Source organism: Hipposideros armiger, unplaced genomic scaffold (genome assembly GCF_001890085.2).
Source record: "Hipposideros armiger isolate ML-2016 unplaced genomic scaffold, ASM189008v1 scaffold_457, whole genome shotgun sequence".
Lineage (NCBI taxonomy): Eukaryota > Metazoa > Chordata > Mammalia > Chiroptera > Hipposideridae > Hipposideros > Hipposideros armiger.
This window is the reverse complement of record NW_017731807.1, coordinates 786,689-808,469: the sequence shown is the minus strand read 5'-3', so window position 1 is coordinate 808,469 and position 21,781 is coordinate 786,689. Positions and strand designations below refer to the sequence as shown.

The window sequence follows — 21,781 nt, the reverse complement described above, 5'->3', positions numbered from 1 at the left end:
AGTAGCAACAAAAATAATTTTATGGTTGGGGGTCACCACAACATGAGGAACTGTATTAAGGGGTCGCGGCATTAGGAAGGTTGAGAACCGCTGCTTCAAAGAAAGATACAAAAATACTTGCACAAAAACCTTAGCAATTTTCAAACAGGCTATGCTGCTTTGTGCCTCCACGCTTCTACGTATGCTGATCATCCCTCTGCCTGAAATTTTACTTATCCTTTAAGTGTCAGACCTCTGTGTAAGAAAGCAGGTATATACGTATATATTATTTCATAGATTCAAAGGATTAGAGAACCAGGACATGGAGGCAGGTGTATCAACACAATGGAACAGAGATAAGGAACAGAGGACTGAACTGGGAGCATCAAATAAACCTACACCCCAATTGCAGCTCTCAGAAGAAACCACCCAGCAGAAAGTATAATCCACTCACACCATTTGCACCTAGATAAAATTCACGTGTGTAAAACAAACAAACAAAAAAACCAACCCTATGTAATAAGGAAAGATAATCATCCAGAGGATTCAGGGAAAGAAATTACCGATGGAAAGTATCTACAAAATAAGCTAAAAGAAAACTTTAGGAAATAGATTTATAGTTGCAACAGAATGTAATATAATATGAATTTTACACATTGGGACAGAAAAGCATAAGGAAAAAAGAGGTGACTAAGGCAAGGAAAAATTGTAAGGATTCATCTGAAATAATAAAAAATTAACCCATAGTGGAGAAAAAAAGCCAAATGGATCAGGAAATCAGGTGAGAATGGACCCATTCTGAGAGAGCTTCCTTCTTAAAAAAAAAAAAATACAACAAAAGTAAAATAATAAAAACAGCCACACAGGTAAAACCAATATAAAATACTTGGAAGACAAATGACTATGGAGTGCAGAGAAAGGATAACTAAAATATTAATCATTATTGCTCCTTTGGGGAAAAAGACTAAAACTCTGTAAAAAGAAAAATAAAAAATAAACATGAAGGGCCGGCCAAGTGGCGCGTTGATTAAGAGCTGGCTTGGGACGCCAGCTCTGTGCAGCAGGGCCCCGGTTCGGATCCCACATGAGGGCCAGTGACACTGACCTCTACAGCTAAGATGGTGAACAACAGCTCAACCTGGAGCTGGGATGCCGTGAGTTGCTGGCGACGGAGTAGGCTGCAGCCCCTGCTGCAGTGGGCTGCCATAAGCTACCGTGTGTGGCCAGCAGCCAGCGTGAGCAGCCAGCAGCTGGTGTGAGCTGCCAAGAGCCACCGGGAGCGGCTGTCCAGAGGCCGGAGACCAATCTGCCTCACCTGGGAAGAGCACAATGATAATACCAACATGGGCCAGTGAAGCGACGTCCTCCACAACTAGACTGAAGAACCAAAGAACAGCAATTTGTCTGTTCCCCTTCCCCGATTCCCCAACACCGTTCCCCCCTCACCTAATTCCCCAATAAAATCTTTAAAAAATAAATAAATAAACTTGAAGAAAACTTTGTGTACATGTGTACTGAGTTAAAAAGAATTCATTAAGCCAATAAACACAGAAAGAGTGATGGCATTAGACTGTCACCATTTTGTAGCCCCTAATGAAATAACAGATCTGGACAGAGCTCACCACTGGCTGCTTTAGCTCTTAGGTGTATGGCAGACGAGGACACATTTAATGCACAAACAGGGCTTCCAAAACCCAAACTGACGCACTACTAACTCACTGATCATTCTCAACACCATAAAGTGAAAGAACAACCTGACATTATATGCCTTCTGAATCCAAGCCTCTGGACCAACCATAGGAATGCAATCAACAAAATCCAAATTATGGGAAATTCTACAGCACGACTAACCTTGTTTCTTCAAATAAAAAAAGGGGAAAGGGGGATACTTAGATTAGAAGAGACATAACCACCAGTTACAATACATTGACCTTGTCTGAATCTTGAATTGAATAGACCAACTGTAATAAACATTTATGAGACATAAGGAAAATCTGAAACATGACTGAATATTTGATGATACAGAATTCTTCTTCTTTTTTAGGCAGATAATAGTCACAAACCCCCAAAAGCTTCTTAGCTGAGCAGAACTTTCAGCAGCATGCAAGGCTAGGAGAGCAAAATGAAGAGTTGTGGCATCCCAGGGGGAGGGTAAATACCCCAGGCTTTCAGTTGGGACCCTGATGACTACACCCTAAGAGTTAAAAGTAGACCAGAACTAGACCAGCCTAGCTGGGAAGCATGCCAATCCCTGACACATGCTAGCCCCCTTAGCCTAACTGCCTACCCAAAGCAGAACTCTAGAATGAGCTTAATGCCACCCAGACTCTCCAATTACCTTCACAATTTCTTACATACAATAACTGGCACATAAGGCAACAGTTATGACTAAAATACAAAATGATATATCTGGATCCCCTGTGAGTCTATTTTTATTGCCTTGTATTATTATCTTGGATAATAATGTGTTCAAGTAATTAAGACATGATTTAGAATTCTGACAGAGAATTAGAAACTATTAAAAGAAAATTCAAGAAAATTCTAAAACTAAAAAACGGAGTAACTGAAATCAAGAATTCAATGGATGCGGCCGGCCGAGTGGCGCGATGGTTAAGAACTGGCTTGGGACGCCAGAGGGCCCCGGTTCGGATCCCACATATGAGGGCCAGTGACACTGCCCTCCACAGCTAAGATGCTGAACAACAGCTCAACCTGGAGCTGGGCTGCCATGAGTCGCCGGCGACGGCTAGGCTGCAGCCCCTGTGGCAGTGGGTTGCCATGGGCTACCGTATGTGGCCAGCAGCCAGCGTGAGCGGCCAGCAGCTGCAGTGAGTGGCCGTCCAGAAGCCGGCGACTGATCTGCCTTGCCCGGGAAGAGCACAATGATGGTGCCAGCTTGGGCCAGTGAAGCAACGTCCTCCACAACTAGACTGAAGAACAAAAGGACAGCAACTTGTCTGTTCCCCTTCCCCAATTCCCCAGCGCTATTCCCATCCCCCCAATTCCCCAATAAAAATCTTAAAAAAAAAAAATTCAGTGGATGTGTTTTAACAGCAAATTAGATATAGCTGAAGAAAGAATTAGTTAGTTGACATTTTAATTAGAAGCAAATATCCAGACTGAAGCGTGGGAGAAAACAGAATGAAAATATAGACAAATATGAGAGATATATGGGACATGATGAAAAGGTCTGACATATGAGGTATTTGAGTCCAAGAAGAAGAAAAGAGAGAATGGAGCAGAAGCAGTATCTGAAGAGATAATAGCTAAGAATTTTCCAGAACTGACAAAAGGCATCAAAGCCAGATTAAAAAATGCTACAAGCTCCGAGCAAAATGTATAAAAAAGCTTACCTAAGCATATCAGAGTAAAGAGAAAAACTGCGGAAAGCCAAAGGCAAAGAGAAAATTCTAGAAATGGCCAGTAGAAAGAAAAAAGATTACCTTCAAAGAAACAATAAAACTATAAAGCTGAATTCTCAACAGAAAAAAAGATCCAAGGCAGAACACAATGCAAAGTTATCTTCATAAAGCTGAAAGAAAATAATTGCCATCTTTGAAATCCAAATCCAGGGGGAAATAAAGCTTCAAAAATAAAGATGAAATGCAGACACTGTCAGACAAATAGAGACCTTTTTTTTTCTAAAAGAAAGATGGAAGCTAAGAGATGTAGAAAAAAATGAAAAGTAATAGAAAGTAAATGGATAAAACTAAATGGATACTGACTAAGAAGAAATAGTATCTTGTGGGTTTTAAAATACAGAGAAATAAACAGCAGTGGCACGTAAGTTTGGGAGTGACCAATGGAGTTCAAGTGATCTTAGGTCCAAGCGAATACTAACATCAGACAAAAGTAAACTTTGCAAGAGCCATTACTAAAAATGAAGATAATTTCATGATGATTCACCAGAAAGATATAAAAATTCTACATTTGTACATACGTGATAACATAATTTCAACGTGTATACAGAAAAAACTGACAAAACTAAAAAAAGAAAGATTTTAACAGTAACTGATGGAACAAGCAGAAAAAAGTAAAACACCGTAAGAACATGTAAGATTGAATGACACTGCACATATAAAGAGACACTGCGTCCAATAGCTGCAGGTATGTTTTTCAAGTGCAGGATGACATCTTATCCAAACTCGTCATATGAAGACCATATAGCAAGTCTAACAAACTTCAAAGGGCTGAAATCATTCTCCTTTGAATGTTTATGTTCTCTGACCAATGGGGAAGTATATATTAGAAATACCCAAATAAACCTGAAAATCTCCTTATGTTTGGAAATTAAGCAATTTACTTCTAAATAACCTGTAGAGTCAATGAAGACATCCTCATTATTTTGAACTGAATAAAAACACAACATATTAAAACTTGTAGAATACTGCTCATTAAAGCTTATTGCTTACAAGGAAACGTTATAGTCTTCAAAGTACATATTAGAAAATGACCACCTGAAAAAAAACCCAATGATTTAAGTATCCATGTAAAAAATTAATGAACAACAAATTAAACCCATAGAAATGTGTTGTTAGGCAATCGCGTCCTTCTGCGAACATTACTGGGTGCACTTACACAAACCTGGTACAGCCTCCTGCACACCTAGGATATACTGTATAGCCTACTGCTCTGTAGGGGAGGAAAAATAATTTTCTCTCCTACTGGGTTCCTGGCTGAGACATCCCTGTGATACATGATTAACAGGAAAAAAACCCAAAACCAAATAAAAGTTTAATAACAAGTAGACCTCCTGTATACATGGGAGAGACCCAGGAAAAATGAGTAACTCTTCAAAATGGCTGAAGCCACCACCTTAAATACCAGCTCCAGCTGAAGACAAGAGATGTTGGGGTGGGGGAAGTCAGTTAGAGGAGGTTACCAGGAGAAGCACAGTCAACAAGGGTCAGGTTGTTATGCAGATATGTCTTCTGAATATTTAAGCTTTTCTAGAGATAAGGTCATCCCCCTCTTCCAGGTACAGGAGAGAGACACCCTTACAGATGGAGATTTCCCTTACAAATGTAAGTATCTTTTACAAAAGGTACAATAACTTCTACTTGGTTTTCAGAGCTACTCCCATGTCTGCTATTTCTTTAATCAGCCTAAAATAATCCTCATGCTAAAGAGACATTTTTGGTGTGACAAATTCTGTTCCCCTATAGCTCCTAGGCTACAAACCTGTATAGTATGTTAAGGCTACAAACCTGTACAGCATGTTACTGTACTGAATACTGTAGGCAATTGTAACACAATGGTAAGTATTTGTGTAAGGTATTGTGTTATGACATTAGCACCTCAGTAGATGATAGGAATTTTTCAGCTCCATTATAATCTTATGAGATGACTGTCACACATATAGTCCGTCATTGACCAAAACATCATTAGGCAGCAGATGACTGTAGGAAGAAATAAAACAAATGTGTGAAAGGCAGGTAGACAGGTAAGGAATTAGGTGGTTAGATAGATAAGAAGGAAGGAAGAGAGGGAGGGAAGTGAGGACCAACAATGTCAAAAGTCTGTTCTTTGAAAAGACTAATAATATCGATAAACCTCTGATAAGACTCATTAAAAAAAGGATAGAACAAATTAACAGTATCACGAATGAAAGAGAACATCACCACAAGTCCTACAGAAAATAAGAGGGTATTGTGAACAATTTCATGCCAGTAAATTTGAAAATTTAGATGTTATTGCAACAACTATGTATGCCAGGTGGTATTAGGCCAATGGGGGCATCACTGAATAAATTATATAAATGTCTAACCATTATACTATACACCTGAAACTAGTATAAAATATTGAATATCAACCGTAACTGAAAAAAATGCATAATTTTTTAAAAATTAAAAAAAATTTGGATGAAATAGACAAATTCCTAGAAAAACAATTGATCAAAACTGATACAGAAAATTTAAAATCTGAAAAGTTCTACATCTATCAAAGAAAAATTTACCCACAAAAAAAACTACATATTTATTTTAAAAAGAAACATCAATCCCACCCAAAATCTTCCCGAGGGCACATGAAGATGAAATATTCCCCAATTCATTTCATAAAAGCAGCATAATCTTGATAGCAAAATATGACAGGGACATTGCAAGAAAGGAAATTTTTAAGTCAGTCTTATTCATGAATACAGATGCAAAAATGCTAAACAAAATATTAGTAAACAGAATTTAGGAATCTAGTAATACATATGTATTAAAAGAACACTTCGTTCTTGCAAGGCTAGTTTTAACACTAAAATGTGTGTGTGTGTGTGTGTGTGTGTATTTCACCACAATAACAAAATAAACAGGAAAATCACACTATCATCTCATTAGATGCTAGAAAAACATTTGATAAGTTAACATCTAATCAGGATTTTAAAAAATTCATCCATACAGGTCAAAACCTAGGAATAGAATGAAACTTCCCTTAACCTGATAAAAGAACATTCAAAACAAAAACTATAGCAAACATAATTCTTTAAAAAAATTTTTTAAAATTTATTTTTCAATTATAGTTGACATACACTATTATATTAGTTTCAGGTGTACAACACAGACATTTGTATACCTTATGAACTGATCCCCCCCGATAAGTCTAGTACCTATCTGACACCATACATAGTTATTACAATATTATTGACTATATTCCCTGTGCTGTACTTTAGACCCCCATGGCTATTTTTATAACTGACAATTTGTACTTGTTAATCCTTTTCACCTTTTTCACCCAACCCCTCTACCATCTGGTAACCATCAATTTGTTCTGTTATCTATGAGTTTCTGTTTTGTTTTTTCATTTGTTCTTTAGATTCCACATATAAGTGAAATCATATGGTATTTGTCTTTCTCTGTCTGATTTATTTCACTTAGCATACCCTCTAGATTCATCCATGTTGTCCCAAATGACAAAATCTCATTGTTTTTTTGTTTTTGGTTTTATATTTATGGCTGAATAATATTCCATTGCAAATATCATTCTTAACGGTAAAATGTGGAAAGCTTTCCCTCCATGATCAGGAATGACAGATACAAAGATGCCTCTGATCACTACTTCTGTTCAACCAACATTTACAAACAAACAAGTCCTAGACAGTGCAATAAAGCAAGTTAAAGTGTGAATGGAAAAAAGGGGCTATGTAGCACATCTGACAAGCTCAGAGGGCTATGTGGCAGGCCTGATAAACTCAGTGACTGAGTAACCACACACAGGATGGTCTGATCTTAATTCATAACTGGGCAGGTCATGGTGGGTTCTCATATTCTGGGCCTATAGATTCCTTAATAAAAGGTTAATCTTTGCCTTAAGGGAGCCCTGTCCGTTGTTTTTGTGCATATAAGATAACACCCTTGGAATGTCAGTAACAATTTTTTCCAGACTTCTAGGAGGCATACCCACCTTCACAGGCCAACCCCCAAACTCGTTTTCTTATTGCTGCATACCATCTCTAGTTACTGTAAATGTTAAATGTTAAGTATTCTGTACCCACAAATGTAAAACAAGTATATATCTCTCCATTTTGCTTTTTATCTAATCCTAGAGATACCTCCCCCATTTTGCTTTCCCCTGCCTTCTTAATCTACTACCAATGGATTTAAAGTAACCTTCTCCTTTGATTCCAAATGTATTAAAAGAACTGCAAAATTGCTATTCTCCAGAGCATTTTCTCAATCCTTTGAGATTTTGCTTCTGGGCTGCTCCTCAGTTTTTTGGCTCAAACTCATAAAAACTTTCTATAGGTTTGGACTTTCTTTCATTGACAAAAGAAATAATATAGGAATTGGAAAGAAATCTGTCATTATTTGTGGATATTAAGCACGTTCATAGAAAATCCTAAAGAATATTCAGCTGAACTATTACAATCAATAAAGTTAGTAATGTCAGTGAATATAAAGTCAACATACAAAAATTAATTGTACAAAACATAGCAACTATTTGTACATAATGGTAACAATTAAAAAGCACTTTTTAGAACACCATTTAAATAGCATCCAAAAATCAAATCCCCCAAAATAAATCCAACAAAAGATGTACATGGCCTCTACAAAGATAACCATAAAACATATTGAGAAAAATTAAGAACTAAATAAATGGGTATACTCATTTACTACAAGATCAAATATTGTAAAGATCTCATTTCTCACCCAAATTGATCTATAGAATTAACAGAATCCCAATCAAATTTCCAGTAAGGGTGTGTGTGTGTGTGTGTGTGTGTGTGTGTGTGTGTGTGTGTGTGTAAAGCTGTAATAATTAAGACAATATCTACTGGCCCAAAGACAGGCACATAGACCCATGAAACAGTAGGGAGTCAACATATTTATGAACATCTGGTTTATAACGAAGGTGGCACTTCAGAGAAGTGGAGATAGGACTGTTTCAGTAAATAGCACTGGGTCATTTGGAGAGCCACTTGAAAAAAAAATTAATCTTGTCCCTACTTTACATTGTAGACAAAATTCAAGTTCAAATGGAACTGAGGCTGACCCTAAGAAATATGTCATTAAATTCCTTCTTCTCTAGCTTCAAACTGAGTTGGGCCAATGGAAGACATTAGCAGGAGACTGAGGGTGGGAACAGAATAAAGTCAGGATATTTATTCCCCAGGATCCTCCCTGCCAGTTGTCATGAGCCGTGGGCATCCCTCCTTGGAAGCTACAATTTCTATCAGGGAGCCCTTTCCACATAGCTACCTTCTCCCTGTTTAGGTAACCTCTTTCCTATTGTTTTTTTAAAGATCAAGTTGTATCAAGGGCTCTCAGCCATCACTAGTGCTGGATACTGCACAACTCACATTTGCTTTATATACTCTATCCACATGTTTGTAAATCGTCCCCTTTTCAAACTCCCAAAATACCTAGTTTGAGGGCCTTCTGTTTCCTGCTGAACTCTGACTAAATCAGGCATTGTCTAAAAAGGCTGAAGATAGTTAAAGATATACATATTCTCTCACTCAGGAATTGCACTTTACAAAAAGGTATGCTTATGTGCACTAGGTATATGTCCAATGCTATTCACTTAAGCAACATTCATAATATTTCCAAATTGGAAAAAACAAATGTCCAAAAACATTTGGATTAAAAAAAAATTGGCGTCAAAAATCTTATAATGGAATATTACATTCAAACAAAAACAAACAAAATACTCAAACTTTTTTACTTCAGGGCCCTTTTACACTCTTAGAAAAAGACTTCAAAGACCTTTTGTTTTATATATTCACACATATAGATATAAAAACTGAGTTTTTAAAATGTATATTCATTTTAAAAAATGGATACATGTTAATATAAGTAACATTTCTTATAAAAAATAACTTTGTTTTCTAAAAACAAAAATAAGAAGAGTGGGACTGCTTTACATTACTGCAAATCTTTTATCTGGCTTAACAGAAAACAGTACAATTTTCCTATCTGTTTTTACATTCAATCTGTGGTGATACTTTGTTTTGGTTGAAGCATATAAAGAAAAATCAGCCTTACACCAATACACAGTTGGAAAGGGAGTAGTAGTTTAACAGTCTTTTCAAGTAATTGTGGATATTCTTCTTTGATATTACACCAAAACTCATCAAGTAATAACTTCTTGATGCAATGTAGCTTCTGAAGCCCTATCAATAAACTTTTCCTACTCTGTTCATCAAAATCCACTGTCCTATCTTGCATGTTGGATGAAATCTTTTATCTATGCATGATTTTGTAACATCTATACATCATTTGAAAAATATTGGTTCACTGAATTATGCAAGTCTTCCAAATGATGACACTTCACTATATGACATTAAGGAAAAAATCACATTCATCTATCTCATTAGAAAGGTTTTTAAGTATTGACAAGCTGTCAAGTTCACAGAGGTAGATAAAATTTCTCCAAATTCTAATTTTCAAGTGAAGACTCAAATTTTATCATTGGCAACAAATACAATCTGTTGTTTTCTTTGAAGTGACAGGCTGACTTTGTTTATTTTCAAGGAAATGTCTGCCAAATACCACAGTAGGAGTAACCATAGTTTATCTATTAGTCATTCTATAAAGTACAAATGGCATTCTACTAAAAAGTAGCAAATTTAGTTTTCAACTCAAATAACTTTGTGATTTCCTCAGGATGACCACCATAGTTCAACAGGTAGCGGAAATGCTTAATGCATACTTATCATTTCATCACGTGAAATATTAAAAAGACATGTACTCAAGGGTTTATCAAAGACATTCTTGAGTGAAACTGGATTAAAATGACCACTAGTACAGCTTGGGGTTACTGCTTTTATTCATGATAACATGTCAGTGGTATCCCCCCAATTGCCTTTTCCACTGTTGACATCAATGTCAACAGTGAAACTGGCAAATAACATCTTCATATAATCACGAACATAGTTCTGACCTCGTAGACCCCCAAAGGGGTCTTGGGAAAAACCCTAGTGGTCCAAAGACCACACTTTGCTGAGCAAACAAATAAACAGAAAAACAGACGCAAAAGGCTATATAAGATTCATTCATATAAAAGTTCATGAACAGGCAAAACTCAATTATATTGTTTAAGAATGCATACTTAGTTGATAAAACACACTGGGAGATTTTAAGGTACTTGGTCTACTTGATAGACCAAGCAGACAAAAATTAGTAAGGCCATAGAAGATGTAAACACAATTAGAAATCTTAGTCTAATGACCATATACAGAACACCACACATAACAATAACAGAATATACATTCTTTACAAACACATAAACACTCATAAAAACTGACAATATACTATACTACACAAAAACAAATCTCAATAAAAACAAAGAATATTATATGAACTATATTCTTTGACTGCAATGCAATTAATTTAAAAACAACAAAAAGATAAGTTAAAAAACAACATTTAGAAGTTTTAAAAGTATACTTTTAAGTGGTTTATAGGTTAAAGAAGAAATCACAATAGAAATTAGAAAATATTTAGAACTGAATACAAATACCACATCAAAACATGTGAGGTGAGCCAAAATGGTGCCAGAGGAGACATTCACAACTTTTAAATGGCTTTATTAGGGAAAAAATGAATACTGGATGAGATGATTAGGGGAGATTAAATCCCAAGAAAATACAAGGAAATAACTAAACCTGTGAATAACCTAACATATTTAAATGAAAAGACACTGTATCTTATCTATAGAAATATGTCCAAAAAGGTCCTACCCAAGTTATTAAGTGTGTAGATATCATAGCACCTCAAATGATCAGTTTCAACTGACTGGTTAATTCCAAAGCCCAGTACACATTTATCACAATGCTAGCAATCATGGCTATCCGCAGCCCCATTCTCTCAATAAGATTTCTTTAGCGTCAAGTGCTCCAACTTGAATCTTAGGTGGAAACCCTTTCTCCACCCTTCCAATTGCAGATGTGATCCTCCCAAACCCTCGCTTCTGCTGTGATCTTAATACTTTAAGAAAAACTCAGATTGTCTTTCTGTAAAGACCAAGGGGGCCACGCTTTGAAAGGAAACTCAGAAATTCGCTAAGGTTGTACCAGAGTTAAGTTGGAAAAACTCAAATAAACTCAATAAAAGATACTTGCAAAGCTGTAGAAGTATCATGAGAAATAGTACAAATAAAATAAACGATCTTTTCTTTTACCCCTTCTCTTTTACGCACAATCTCCTTCCTGTCCTTTTACACACAATCTCCTTCCCTTTCTATCTCTCTTTCCTCTCCTGGTTGCAGGAACCTGCAGGGATCAATGTGGAGAATCAAGGTGAAGACTGGCAGAAAAAGAGCCTGGTTCCTTTCCACATTCCAGTTCTCCACAACTTTTTGGCTGTCATCACATTTCCAGCCTTTCTTAAGTCACTGTACCAGGTGTCATCCAAAATAGATCTGCCACTCAAATCTGTGATATCAATATTACGATCTGACCACAATCTCTTAATTTTCCTGTTTTCTCACTCCCTCACTCCCATTACCTTTACTCCAGACCCCTTCAATTTGTTTTATGAGGGAGAGATGAGAAAGGAACTGTGCTAGCACTGGCGGCACAACAGTGAGCAGGTTCCCAGGCCTTCAGACCTGGGGCAAGCCTACAAATCTGGCAAAACCACACAGCCAGACAGAAATGTGGTCACTGTACACATTGTTATTCAGTCTCAGCTGGATTCTCAATGCTACAGTCCAATCGTTTTCTTATCTTTGGCTTCTCCTCTTTTGCAAACCTTTTCAATTCTCCTCAAGCCACCTTCCCAACCCTGGTGCCTCTTAACTCTCTTAATTTACATCCTACCTCATAGAGAGAAAAAAAAAAAGAGAGAGCATGAGGCTTGATTGAAACTACTCTGGCAAAGGTCATGAATGAACTATTCATTTCTCAGATTTTCCCATGGTTAGCTCCCTCCTATCAGTCAGATTCTAGCTCAAATGCTACCTTCTCAAAGAGCCCTTCACTGACTCGCTGTGGAAAAGTCATTCTCCTATTTATTCTATCCCCTAGTTCTGTTTCATTTCCTTATAGGATGTATCATGAAGGAAGGGACCTGTCCCTGTCCTGGTCACAACACTCCTCAGCAGTAAGTGCTCCATAAATATTCACTAAATAAACTATTAATAATTCCTTTAGGAAAATTAGTTCTGATTTGCTCAAGTTTTGAATTATGCATAAGCTTCAGTATCACAACCCTTGCATAAAACTCTTTTCCAAATTCAGCCCATTACAAAGTCAGCTTTTCTCTCTACTTCTCCTTCTTCTAAATCTAAGTTCTATCTGGACTGCTTTCTTGACCTCATTGCCACCTGCATCTGCCATCCCTTTAAACCTGTTTTGTCATTCTAGACTTTTTTCAGTATCTGGCTTGTGTTTTTCCTCTCTATCTCATCCCTCTTTATTTTCAGGAACTTCCTCTACATGGTGACATCATCAGTGACTGCAACATACTATGTGTCAACTACTAACCACAGCACAACCTCGGCCTCAATCTTACCCTGAACTGTTTCCTCTTAAAAACCTCAGCACTCATCTTTCCCAGCCCCTGTACCCAGTGATCTCGTTCTTGCTCTTCATTGAAACTTCTAAGTTGGCAGTGCCTCCACTTTACACTTCTGGATATACACTGGATTTCCTACCAATTTGCTGTCAGTGTCCTACTATTAATGCAACTCTTAGTCCCATAGTAAACTCTGGTCTTTCTGCCACATGCTGTTCCCCATCTTATACTCCAGAGCACCACTACAAGTCTTCAAATACCATTTTAATATATTTAATTTTAGACGGGATTATTTAAAATTACATGTTAAGATTTAAAGCAGAGCAAGACTTGGGGTAAGCAAGAGACTATCTTTCATAGAAATAATGTTCAACAGGGAGCATGGGCATTCCACATTCTCATTTGGTTATGACAGTATGTGTGATTTACATTAGTCCCCAGTCACCAACCTGAGTATTTAGAGGGAATACTTACATAGATAAGTCCTGAATAGTAACGATCCTTCAGATTGTGTAAAACAGAAGCTTCGTTCAAACACGTCAATTCTGCCATATCCTCCACCTTGGAAAACTTAGGTGGGTTCATCTTCTGAATATCATCTTTGTTGACCATTGCTTTCTTTCCGTTCTCTGCCAATTCCACCATAACTTCATCTCCCCGCTCTTCTTTGATACTAGCGGCCTCAAAACCATGGCGTTCTGATGGAATCCACACTAGCTTTTTAGCTGTCCAATCAGCCTGGGTGGCAGGGTTATAGATGACAGCCCTGTCCACAAAGAGATACCTCTCGGGATCTTCAAGTCCACTTCTCTGGGCCATTGTAAACAGAAGGATCCAAGAGCAATTGCCTCTACGAGAAGAGGAGGAGGACAAAGTTAGGTATTTAAAAACATAAAACGATTCACAAATTTTATTCTTCTAAGAAATTTAAAGCAAAACCTTTGGTAAGCAGAAAGCATAAACTTTGAGTTAAGGAGTTGGGATATTCCTCTTCATGGCCATACTAACCAAGTTTGTAAGGAAAATTTCAGGGGTGACCACAAATTATGACTCTGGTTGTCTGAAGACCACTCAAGGCATGCCCTCAGTCACTGAGGGCTGAAAAACAAGCAGGAGGGAAAAAGCAAAGTTCCAGTTTGACTTTTTTTCCTCTTCATCTTCTCTTCTGCTCTCACCACAAATTAAACAGAGTTAAGAAGGGAAAAGAGAATGAAGAAAAAGAAAACAAAGACTCATAATAAAAGGCCTATGGAGTGGTACCAGAATTAGTGTGACTACCAGGGTACAGCTACAAAAAGCATGACAGCCAAAAGCGTAAAGCATCAGGTCTAAAACGAGCCTCCCACTCTACCCTTGGATGACAGACTCCAAGTTCTTCCTTACAAGTACCCCAAGTCAGTCCCCCTATGGCTTCTCTATGGCCCGTGGTCTTAATGTGATCAAATGAAGCCACAGAGGACAAGCGTAACTTGGCTTCACAAAACAGCCTTTCAAGTATGTGATGGTAGCTATTCAGGTCTCCACTCCCATTCCTGCAGCTGCTCCTACTCCCTCTGTCTTCTCTTCAGATTCCATCATTCATCAAGACTCATTCCACTACCCTGAGCTCTCGCCTCTAAACGTACTCCCTGTGCTTATATGCCCTTTTAGAGTGTGGGGCCCAGAAGCAAATAATATTCCAGATATGGTCTGACCAGTGCAGAAGAAAAAGGAAGCTGGGAAAAGTTCGGTTCCTGTGACTTTTACAAGTAATGTATCTCAAGATCTAACTAGTTTATTTAGCATCATTCACTGCTGGCTCACAAAGAGCTGTCAGCCAAAGCTCCATACATGATGCTCTAAGCTACCTCTCCTCCTATATTTGTACAGTTGTTGGCTTTTGGGATCAAATGACAAGATTTTACATTCATCATTCACCTTTCTGAAGTGACTCATCATTCCTGCCTGACAGTATCTTTCTGGGATCCAATACCATCATTAAACACTTTTGTTAATACTCCAAATTCCAGGTTATTACAAATTTCATTAAGCATGGTTTCCATGACTTCATCCAAATCAATGCAAGAAGCCAACTGAATGCCTATTCTTGTTCTATCAAATCCTCCCAATTTCTCCCTCCCCTAGAACTGATGGGGCTTCTTTGTAGGCAAGATAGAAGGCTGCAAAGTTAACTATAAAGTAGTCCAAAGTTGTTAAAAGGTTCTTAATCTTGAGTCTATAGACAAATTTCAAACTCCACGAAGTCATTGAAATGGTATAAAAATGTTATACGTTTACTGTGTGTGTGTGTGTGTGCGCGTGTGTGTTTTCTCTCTAAGAAGAACACTCATAACTTTCTTCAGATTCTTAAAGGGATCTGTCTGAGTCCAAAAAAATTAATCATTGATAGTGGGTACAGATATTAGCCCTTTCACCCCTAAAAAGAATTTACTAGAATCAAATAGCTAAGATTCTTCAGAAATTATTTGTTACAATGTAAGGCATTACCAACACCCATGCTCTAGAGCATGGTTCTCAAACTTTGGCATGTGCATCAGCAGCAACTAGAAGGCTTATTAAAATACAGATTACCGGGCTCCATCCCCAGAGTTTCTGATTTAGTTAAATCTGTAATAGAGCCTGAGAATTTGTATTTCTAACAAGTTCTCCGATGCTTGCTGCTGCTGCTGGTCCTGGGAGCACACTTTGAGAACCATCACTCCACAGGTCTCTGGCTGCCATGGTGAGCCACGATTACTAGGTATTTGAGGTAGAAAAAAAGGTTGAAAACCAATGTTTTAGACTAATTTATAGCCTGATTTAAAGAATATCCTAATGTTTTAAGGGCTATGGACTTAGATAAAAAATCACAAAGCAAAATGGAAAAAAAATCACAAAACATGTAACATTAAGACTTCTACAAATAAAATTGCTAACATGTTTTATAACTAAACTTGCATTTGCCTTCTTACAGAAAATATTCATGGATACATGTACAGTCTGAAGAATGGTTTCAAAAGTCTACTACCTCTAGGAACTGCTCTTATAAGATTATTAACAAGTTTTCTGTCCTTCCAACTTATGCACTACACACTGCTAAGAAGGCATGGCTTTGAAGTCGGACTTATCCTAGATGAATTTGAAGACAATGGGACACACTCCGCCTTCAGGAATGACAGACAATTAAAAGGGAAAATAACTAATTATAACAAAATGTGATAACAAGTTACTGTTATTATTGTTATTAGGTATAAACTGTATATCCAACACCTAGGAAAGTGTCTTGCTGCCAGCAGGCACACACACATTTCTTTAATTTTATGTCAGACATGCTTGATAAATTTACAATGTACCGATTTGATAAAATAATTATTAACTATATCACTTACTTAAACATCTGCTCTAGAAATGATCTATATTATTTTAATTTATAGGTACCCGCTCAATTTTTTTTTTTAAAGGAACAAATATTCATTGTGTCTTCACTGGGTAGTGGGATTACAAATTACTTTTACTTTCTCAGAGTTTTCTACAACTAATTGAACTCTGTGAGGACAGTTTCCTGTTCCTTGCTATATGGGTAAGCACTTAGCCTAGTCTCTGGTCCAAGGAGGGGATCTATACCTATTGATCAAATATTACATGAGTGGTCCCTACCTTCATAGTGAGCTTTAACTTTTCTTCCAAAACCAAAAACCTACCATTCCTTCAAATCCTGACCCAAATGTCACCCTTTCAGAAGTTTCTTTTCAGGTCAATCTGGCAATTTAACCCTCATCCTATCCCTAACATTTTGCACTGCTCTTTTGGCATTCTTCTTGCCCTCCTTTGCACTGTCCCAGAATGCTTAGCAAGTAGCAGGTACTCAAATTGTTGTTTAATTGATAGTGCTCATGAGGCCAGTGAAGATTTTTTGTTCATTTTAACTCTTCGCTTGTGATTGCCAAATATGTTGTATTTTTTTCATTCTATTGCACATTTGGGACCCAACCTTGATAACACTGGCTTTTAACAGTAAACCACTCCCAAATGCTTTGCCTTGTGTAAAAAGGTAATACCACAATTTAAAAAATAGCAAGTACTGTCATTATATGTCACTAATTATGGTTAGACACTATTCTAAACAGTTTACATATATCAACTCTTAACCCTCACAATAGCCCTATGTAGGTACTACTAGTATCTTCATTTTACAGATGAGGAACCTGAGGTACACAGAAAGCCAATAACCAGCCCAAGATCACAGAGCTAACAAGTAGCAGAGCTGGGGTTAAATACAGAGTTCAGCTCCTGAGTTCCTTCTACAACAATAGAAAATAAAAGGGAAGTAATTTTGAAGGGCATGTTGTATACTATATATTACCTGTCTATAAATAAAAACCCCATCGATTATGGCTTCAAGAGTACAGGCTCAACCAATAAACACACTTGTATAATCTGGGAAATGCTTTATATTTTGTAGGGAACAAAAAAAACCCCCTATATTTGGGGGGAAAAGGAATAAATAGGAACCTCTTTGTAGGAGACATAAAGACAACCCAAAGATTCTTGGTATCATTTGAAATAACTGCCTAATTATAGTTAAATCATTTATCTGTATATGAATTAGTCCCCTTACAGTCAAAAGCCCCATCCCCTTCAATGCTTTTAGGGGCACCCACCTCTGGGATCCTTCCCTCCAGGCCAATTTTTGACATCCAATGAAATGCCACCCAGCAAATTTCTCACCCGTTTTCCAGCTCCTACTATAGGTATGGGCACAGGAAAACGATTCAATTTTATGAATATCGTACATATAAAAAGCCCCCCAAAAACGATGAACACATTTTCTATGCTAGAGCATCCCCAAGACAGAGAAACTAAAACAGAATTGTCCCAATTTGTGTAACGCTACTGCTGAGGTCACTTACATTAGAGACGTGCAAGTCTGTTAATTGATCAAAACACTTATTTTCTGAAACTTGGACCCGTAACACCAGGAATTTTAATTCTTCACGTATGATGAGAAACTACATAAACTGCAGTCGCATATAGTCTTTCACCATACAACATGCCCTTCAAAATTTCCTCCATCTCACCTTCCATCCAGTCTATCTTCATTGTAATGATTTCCCTAAGGAGCCCAAATAAAAAGCCAGGCTCTCGGGTCACATCCCTTTGCTGCAAAAGCTAGTGCTGTATCGCACAATTACACCATATGCTTTCTCCAGATAAGGACGGGGAAGAACTGAATTTAAGATGCAGAAGTAAGGAGATGCATAAAATGGCCACTTTTCCAGAATCTTAGACAGACAGGGCATACTTAAACATCAAAAGCATGAGACTAAAAGGATAATTAACAAGGGCAGATTGATGAAGGAAATAAAACAATAAAATAGATTAAAGTTTTCTAGAGTGAGATACTATCAAGAATAATTAAGCCTGACTCAAAGAATCCTCAGTTTCAATGTTAAAAAACAAAATCTCGGCAAAGCCAAAGTATTATATTTAGTATTATATTATTCAGCGAAAACAGCAGTCTTTGTTTCATTTGCAGTCTGGATCTACCCCGCCTGCTTTCCCCTACCCCACCCCACCCCACCCCACCCCCTTCCATCAACCGCAGTGATCTTGAAGGGAGCTGCAGAGGCCCTAAGAAACAGAGATAACGGTCACAGGCAGAGGCCACGTTACCCAAACCTCACCAGCTGAGCTCAGACCCACTGAGTCGCCAACCTCCTTCCTAAGGCCCTAGTTCCCAGGCAGGCCAAGCTGGGGGCCTTCGCGGTCCCTGGGCCGCATCCGCCCACCACAGGCCCACAAAGCCCCCGCACACGCCAGGACTCCGCGGCTTCAACTTCCCTCCGACCCCATTCCAGTCCAATTTTATGGGATCCGGGTGTGACCCCAGATGCAGAAGGCCAGGAAGACTCTGCGGCGAGCCATTCCCAGATCACTTACACAATAAAGGGATCCCGAAGCGAGGGCTGACCCTCCCCCCGACCGCCGTGCTGCAGCGCGCCCCCGCCACATTTCCCGCCTCACCCCCCTAAACTGCCAGGGCCTCACCCGGCGTCCACCCCCAGCCCCTGAGGCCCACAGAGCGCGTTATAAGACGCCCCCTCCCGCCCTCCTTCCTGGGCACCAGAGGAGCCCGACCTTCCCCACGCTGGAGGCCAGTTCCTCAGACCCTCAGCCGCCGCGCGCTTTCCCCGCGGTGCAGAGCCCCTGCCCTCCAGTCCCCTCCAGTCCCCTCCAGCCTACCGGACCGGAGCGCGCCGCTCGCCTTCCGAGCCCTCGGCGAACCCCTTACCGCACCCTGGGTGCTGGACCCGGCCTAACCCACCTAGCACCCACCAGGGGCCCTTCCTGTCTAGAGACCCCTCACCCCCAACTGGGATAGCGCTTTCCAGCCCGCCCAGGACTCCCTTCCCTCCTGGGAGGCAGACACTGACTCGCGGGTCACCCTGAGACCACCCCCAGCAGGGTCCCAGGGCCCACTCAACCCCGCGCCCCACAGATCTCACACACCGAGTACCAGCTCCCCACATCCCTACACCCAGATCTCTATCTCCAACCCCCCAGGGGTCGTCCTCCCGCACACCCAGGCCCTGATCCCCGCAGGGGTCTCACTCTCAAGGACCTCATTCCCCGCCCCTCCAGGGGTCTCTCCACCCACTGGGGGTCCCATTACCTAACTCCCCAGGTCCTTCGGCGCACGAATCTACGGTCCCTGCAGCACAAACCCTCCGCCCAGACCCCCCTCGGGCTTCCTCCGGCTCCCGCTTCGGCTTCGTTCCTGCCCTCCAGAGCCGCCGGGTTCCCCAGCTCAGGATCCTTCCCTCCCCCACAAACCGTCCCTCCTCCCCGGGCCGCCGCACTCGGACCCGGAGAGGCGCACCTCTCACCTTCAGCCGAAGATGGTGGCGCCGGCGCACGTCCCCAGCCGCGACCACAGATCCGGTGCCTCAGTCCCAAACCCACCGCTGCCTCCGCCGGGCTCCTTTAGCACTGCTGCTCGGAGCTGCCCCACCCACCCCCACCCTCATTGGGCCAGCTCGACGCCCGTCACCGCCGCCCCCAGACCCACTGGTCCGTTTGCGCGCCCATCTCCAAGGGAAGACGTTAGCAACCCGAACGAAGCTACCTTCCCGAGGTCCGCTCCCTCCACCCACCTGAAATGATGCTCATTGGCTCCCGCTCCCAGCCCAGGCCGCTGGGGCTCCAACCTCATAGGCTGCCTAGCACGCCCGTCATAGATTCCGGGAGGTGCGGCCGGGGCAGTCGCGGGCGATTGGCTGGATCACGGGGAGATGGACAGCTGAGGTTGGCTGGGCTCCCGGTGATCCCGCGGGGCAGTGGATACAGACCCTGTTAGGGCCGGGGCCGTGCAGGCAGTGGGGCAGGTGTACGGTGGCCGTTGCCCGGAGCTCCGCCTGGATGCGCCTTTCCCTGGCGTCGGGCCACCAAAGCAACCCATTCGAGCGCCTGCTGTCTGCTCTGCCGGCCGCAGCCGGCGTGTCCCTCAGCGGGACCGGCTTCCACCGCCGAGTCGCCGGCCCCCGGAGCTGCCGGCTGGGGCGGGGCGGGAGCGCGGTCCAGAGGCCTTACGTCACCCCCGGGGCTGCGGGGGGTGGGGACCGCGGCTCTGCGGCTCACCTGCAGTGGGGGAGGGGAGGCAGGACTGGGGTGCAGCTCTGCCCATGCGCACGGGCTTTGCCGGGGATGGGGTTGTGGGCCGACTGGGGTCAGCGCTCCGGCCACTGTCGCCATCCTGGGAGCCGGGTTCACCTTGTCTTAAGCCCGTTGAGCATCGGGTGCTGGACAGCTTCCTCCGCTGCCGCAGTTTTGGTGTTTGCGAGAGGAGGGGCCCTTCTACCCAGCCTCCTGGCTGGGCTGAGATTCCAGAAGAACAAGAAACGAACCCGCCTTGGAGAGAAGACGGGAAAGGACTTCGTTCGCCTCATTCATTAGTTCATTCATCAAATGGAGACCCCTGCGTGAGAGGGGCTATGAGGAGGTTCTGCAGGGCTATTATATCCCCTTAGGGCGGATAAGAAACGTTTGAGACCTGAAAAAATGGCCCCAAAATAAGGGAAGGGAACTGAAAAAAAAATCAAAGTTAATAAATATTTAATGAAATGTCTGCAAAAACTAGTCAACTGCAACAGGACAATAATTATACACAAATATAATAAAGCTTAAGTCACAAGAATAAAATGAATGATTTATTCTTACAAAAACTGGAAATTATGAATTCTTTCAAAAAATTTTCCTGCAAGAAGTAGTTATTTCATATTGGATATGGGTGCATTTTAATATGTGTGCTATGATGTAAGTGGCTAAGCCTAGGAAATTTCCAGTGTTGTAAAAAGTAAATAAAGCAAAAAACAAAACAAGGCAGGAAATGATAAGGAAGGGTTGGTGGAATTCAGAGAAGGTTCCAAGGCAGCGGAGTGCAGAGTCCTTCCTGGGGAAGTCAGAATCAGGTCCTGTATTGTCCTTTGTCCTAGTGCATCTGGTCCCCCACCCCCTCCTGCCTGCTGGGTAAGCTGCCCCTTGTCCAGGTGTCTTGTGACTTGGCTCCATAAAGACGTCTGTCCTTAATGCAGTCTGCACATGGAGTGCAAATGAACAATACAAAATATGTGAATGGTATTCCTCTTCTGAATTTTAAAACATTTCTTAGAGAAGACCAAAGACGCTGTCTCTAAGGCCTGACTGAGTCTCAGCTTTGTCAGCCACTGAAGTCATTTCTGAATGCAGTGTTCCACGTTTAGAGCATCCACACACAAACAGCTCCAAGTCCATGGTTCCTCATAATTTTAAAACAAACTCAGTGGACCATCACAAATGGAGGGCAGGAAGATCACCAGAAATAAACATCACAAAGATGTTAG

General features: G+C 40.7%; 1 protein-coding gene across 1 annotated transcript in view; it reads right to left on the bottom strand.

Moving 5' to 3' along the window:
* Nucleotides 1-20,436, bottom strand: part of MYH10 (myosin heavy chain 10) — a 157,689-nt gene extending 137,253 nt beyond the window's left edge. Inside the window, exons 1-2 of the mRNA XM_019665906.1 lie at nucleotides 20,057-20,436; nucleotides 13,398-13,773 (exon numbers count right to left, since the gene is read on the bottom strand). Coding sequence (XP_019521451.1) covers nucleotides 13,398-13,773; nucleotides 20,057-20,115 — 435 coding nt within the window. The 5' untranslated portion in view covers nucleotides 20,116-20,436. The remainder of the gene's footprint in view (nucleotides 1-13,397; nucleotides 13,774-20,056) is intronic.
* Nucleotides 20,437-21,781: the final 1,345 nt, after the last annotated feature.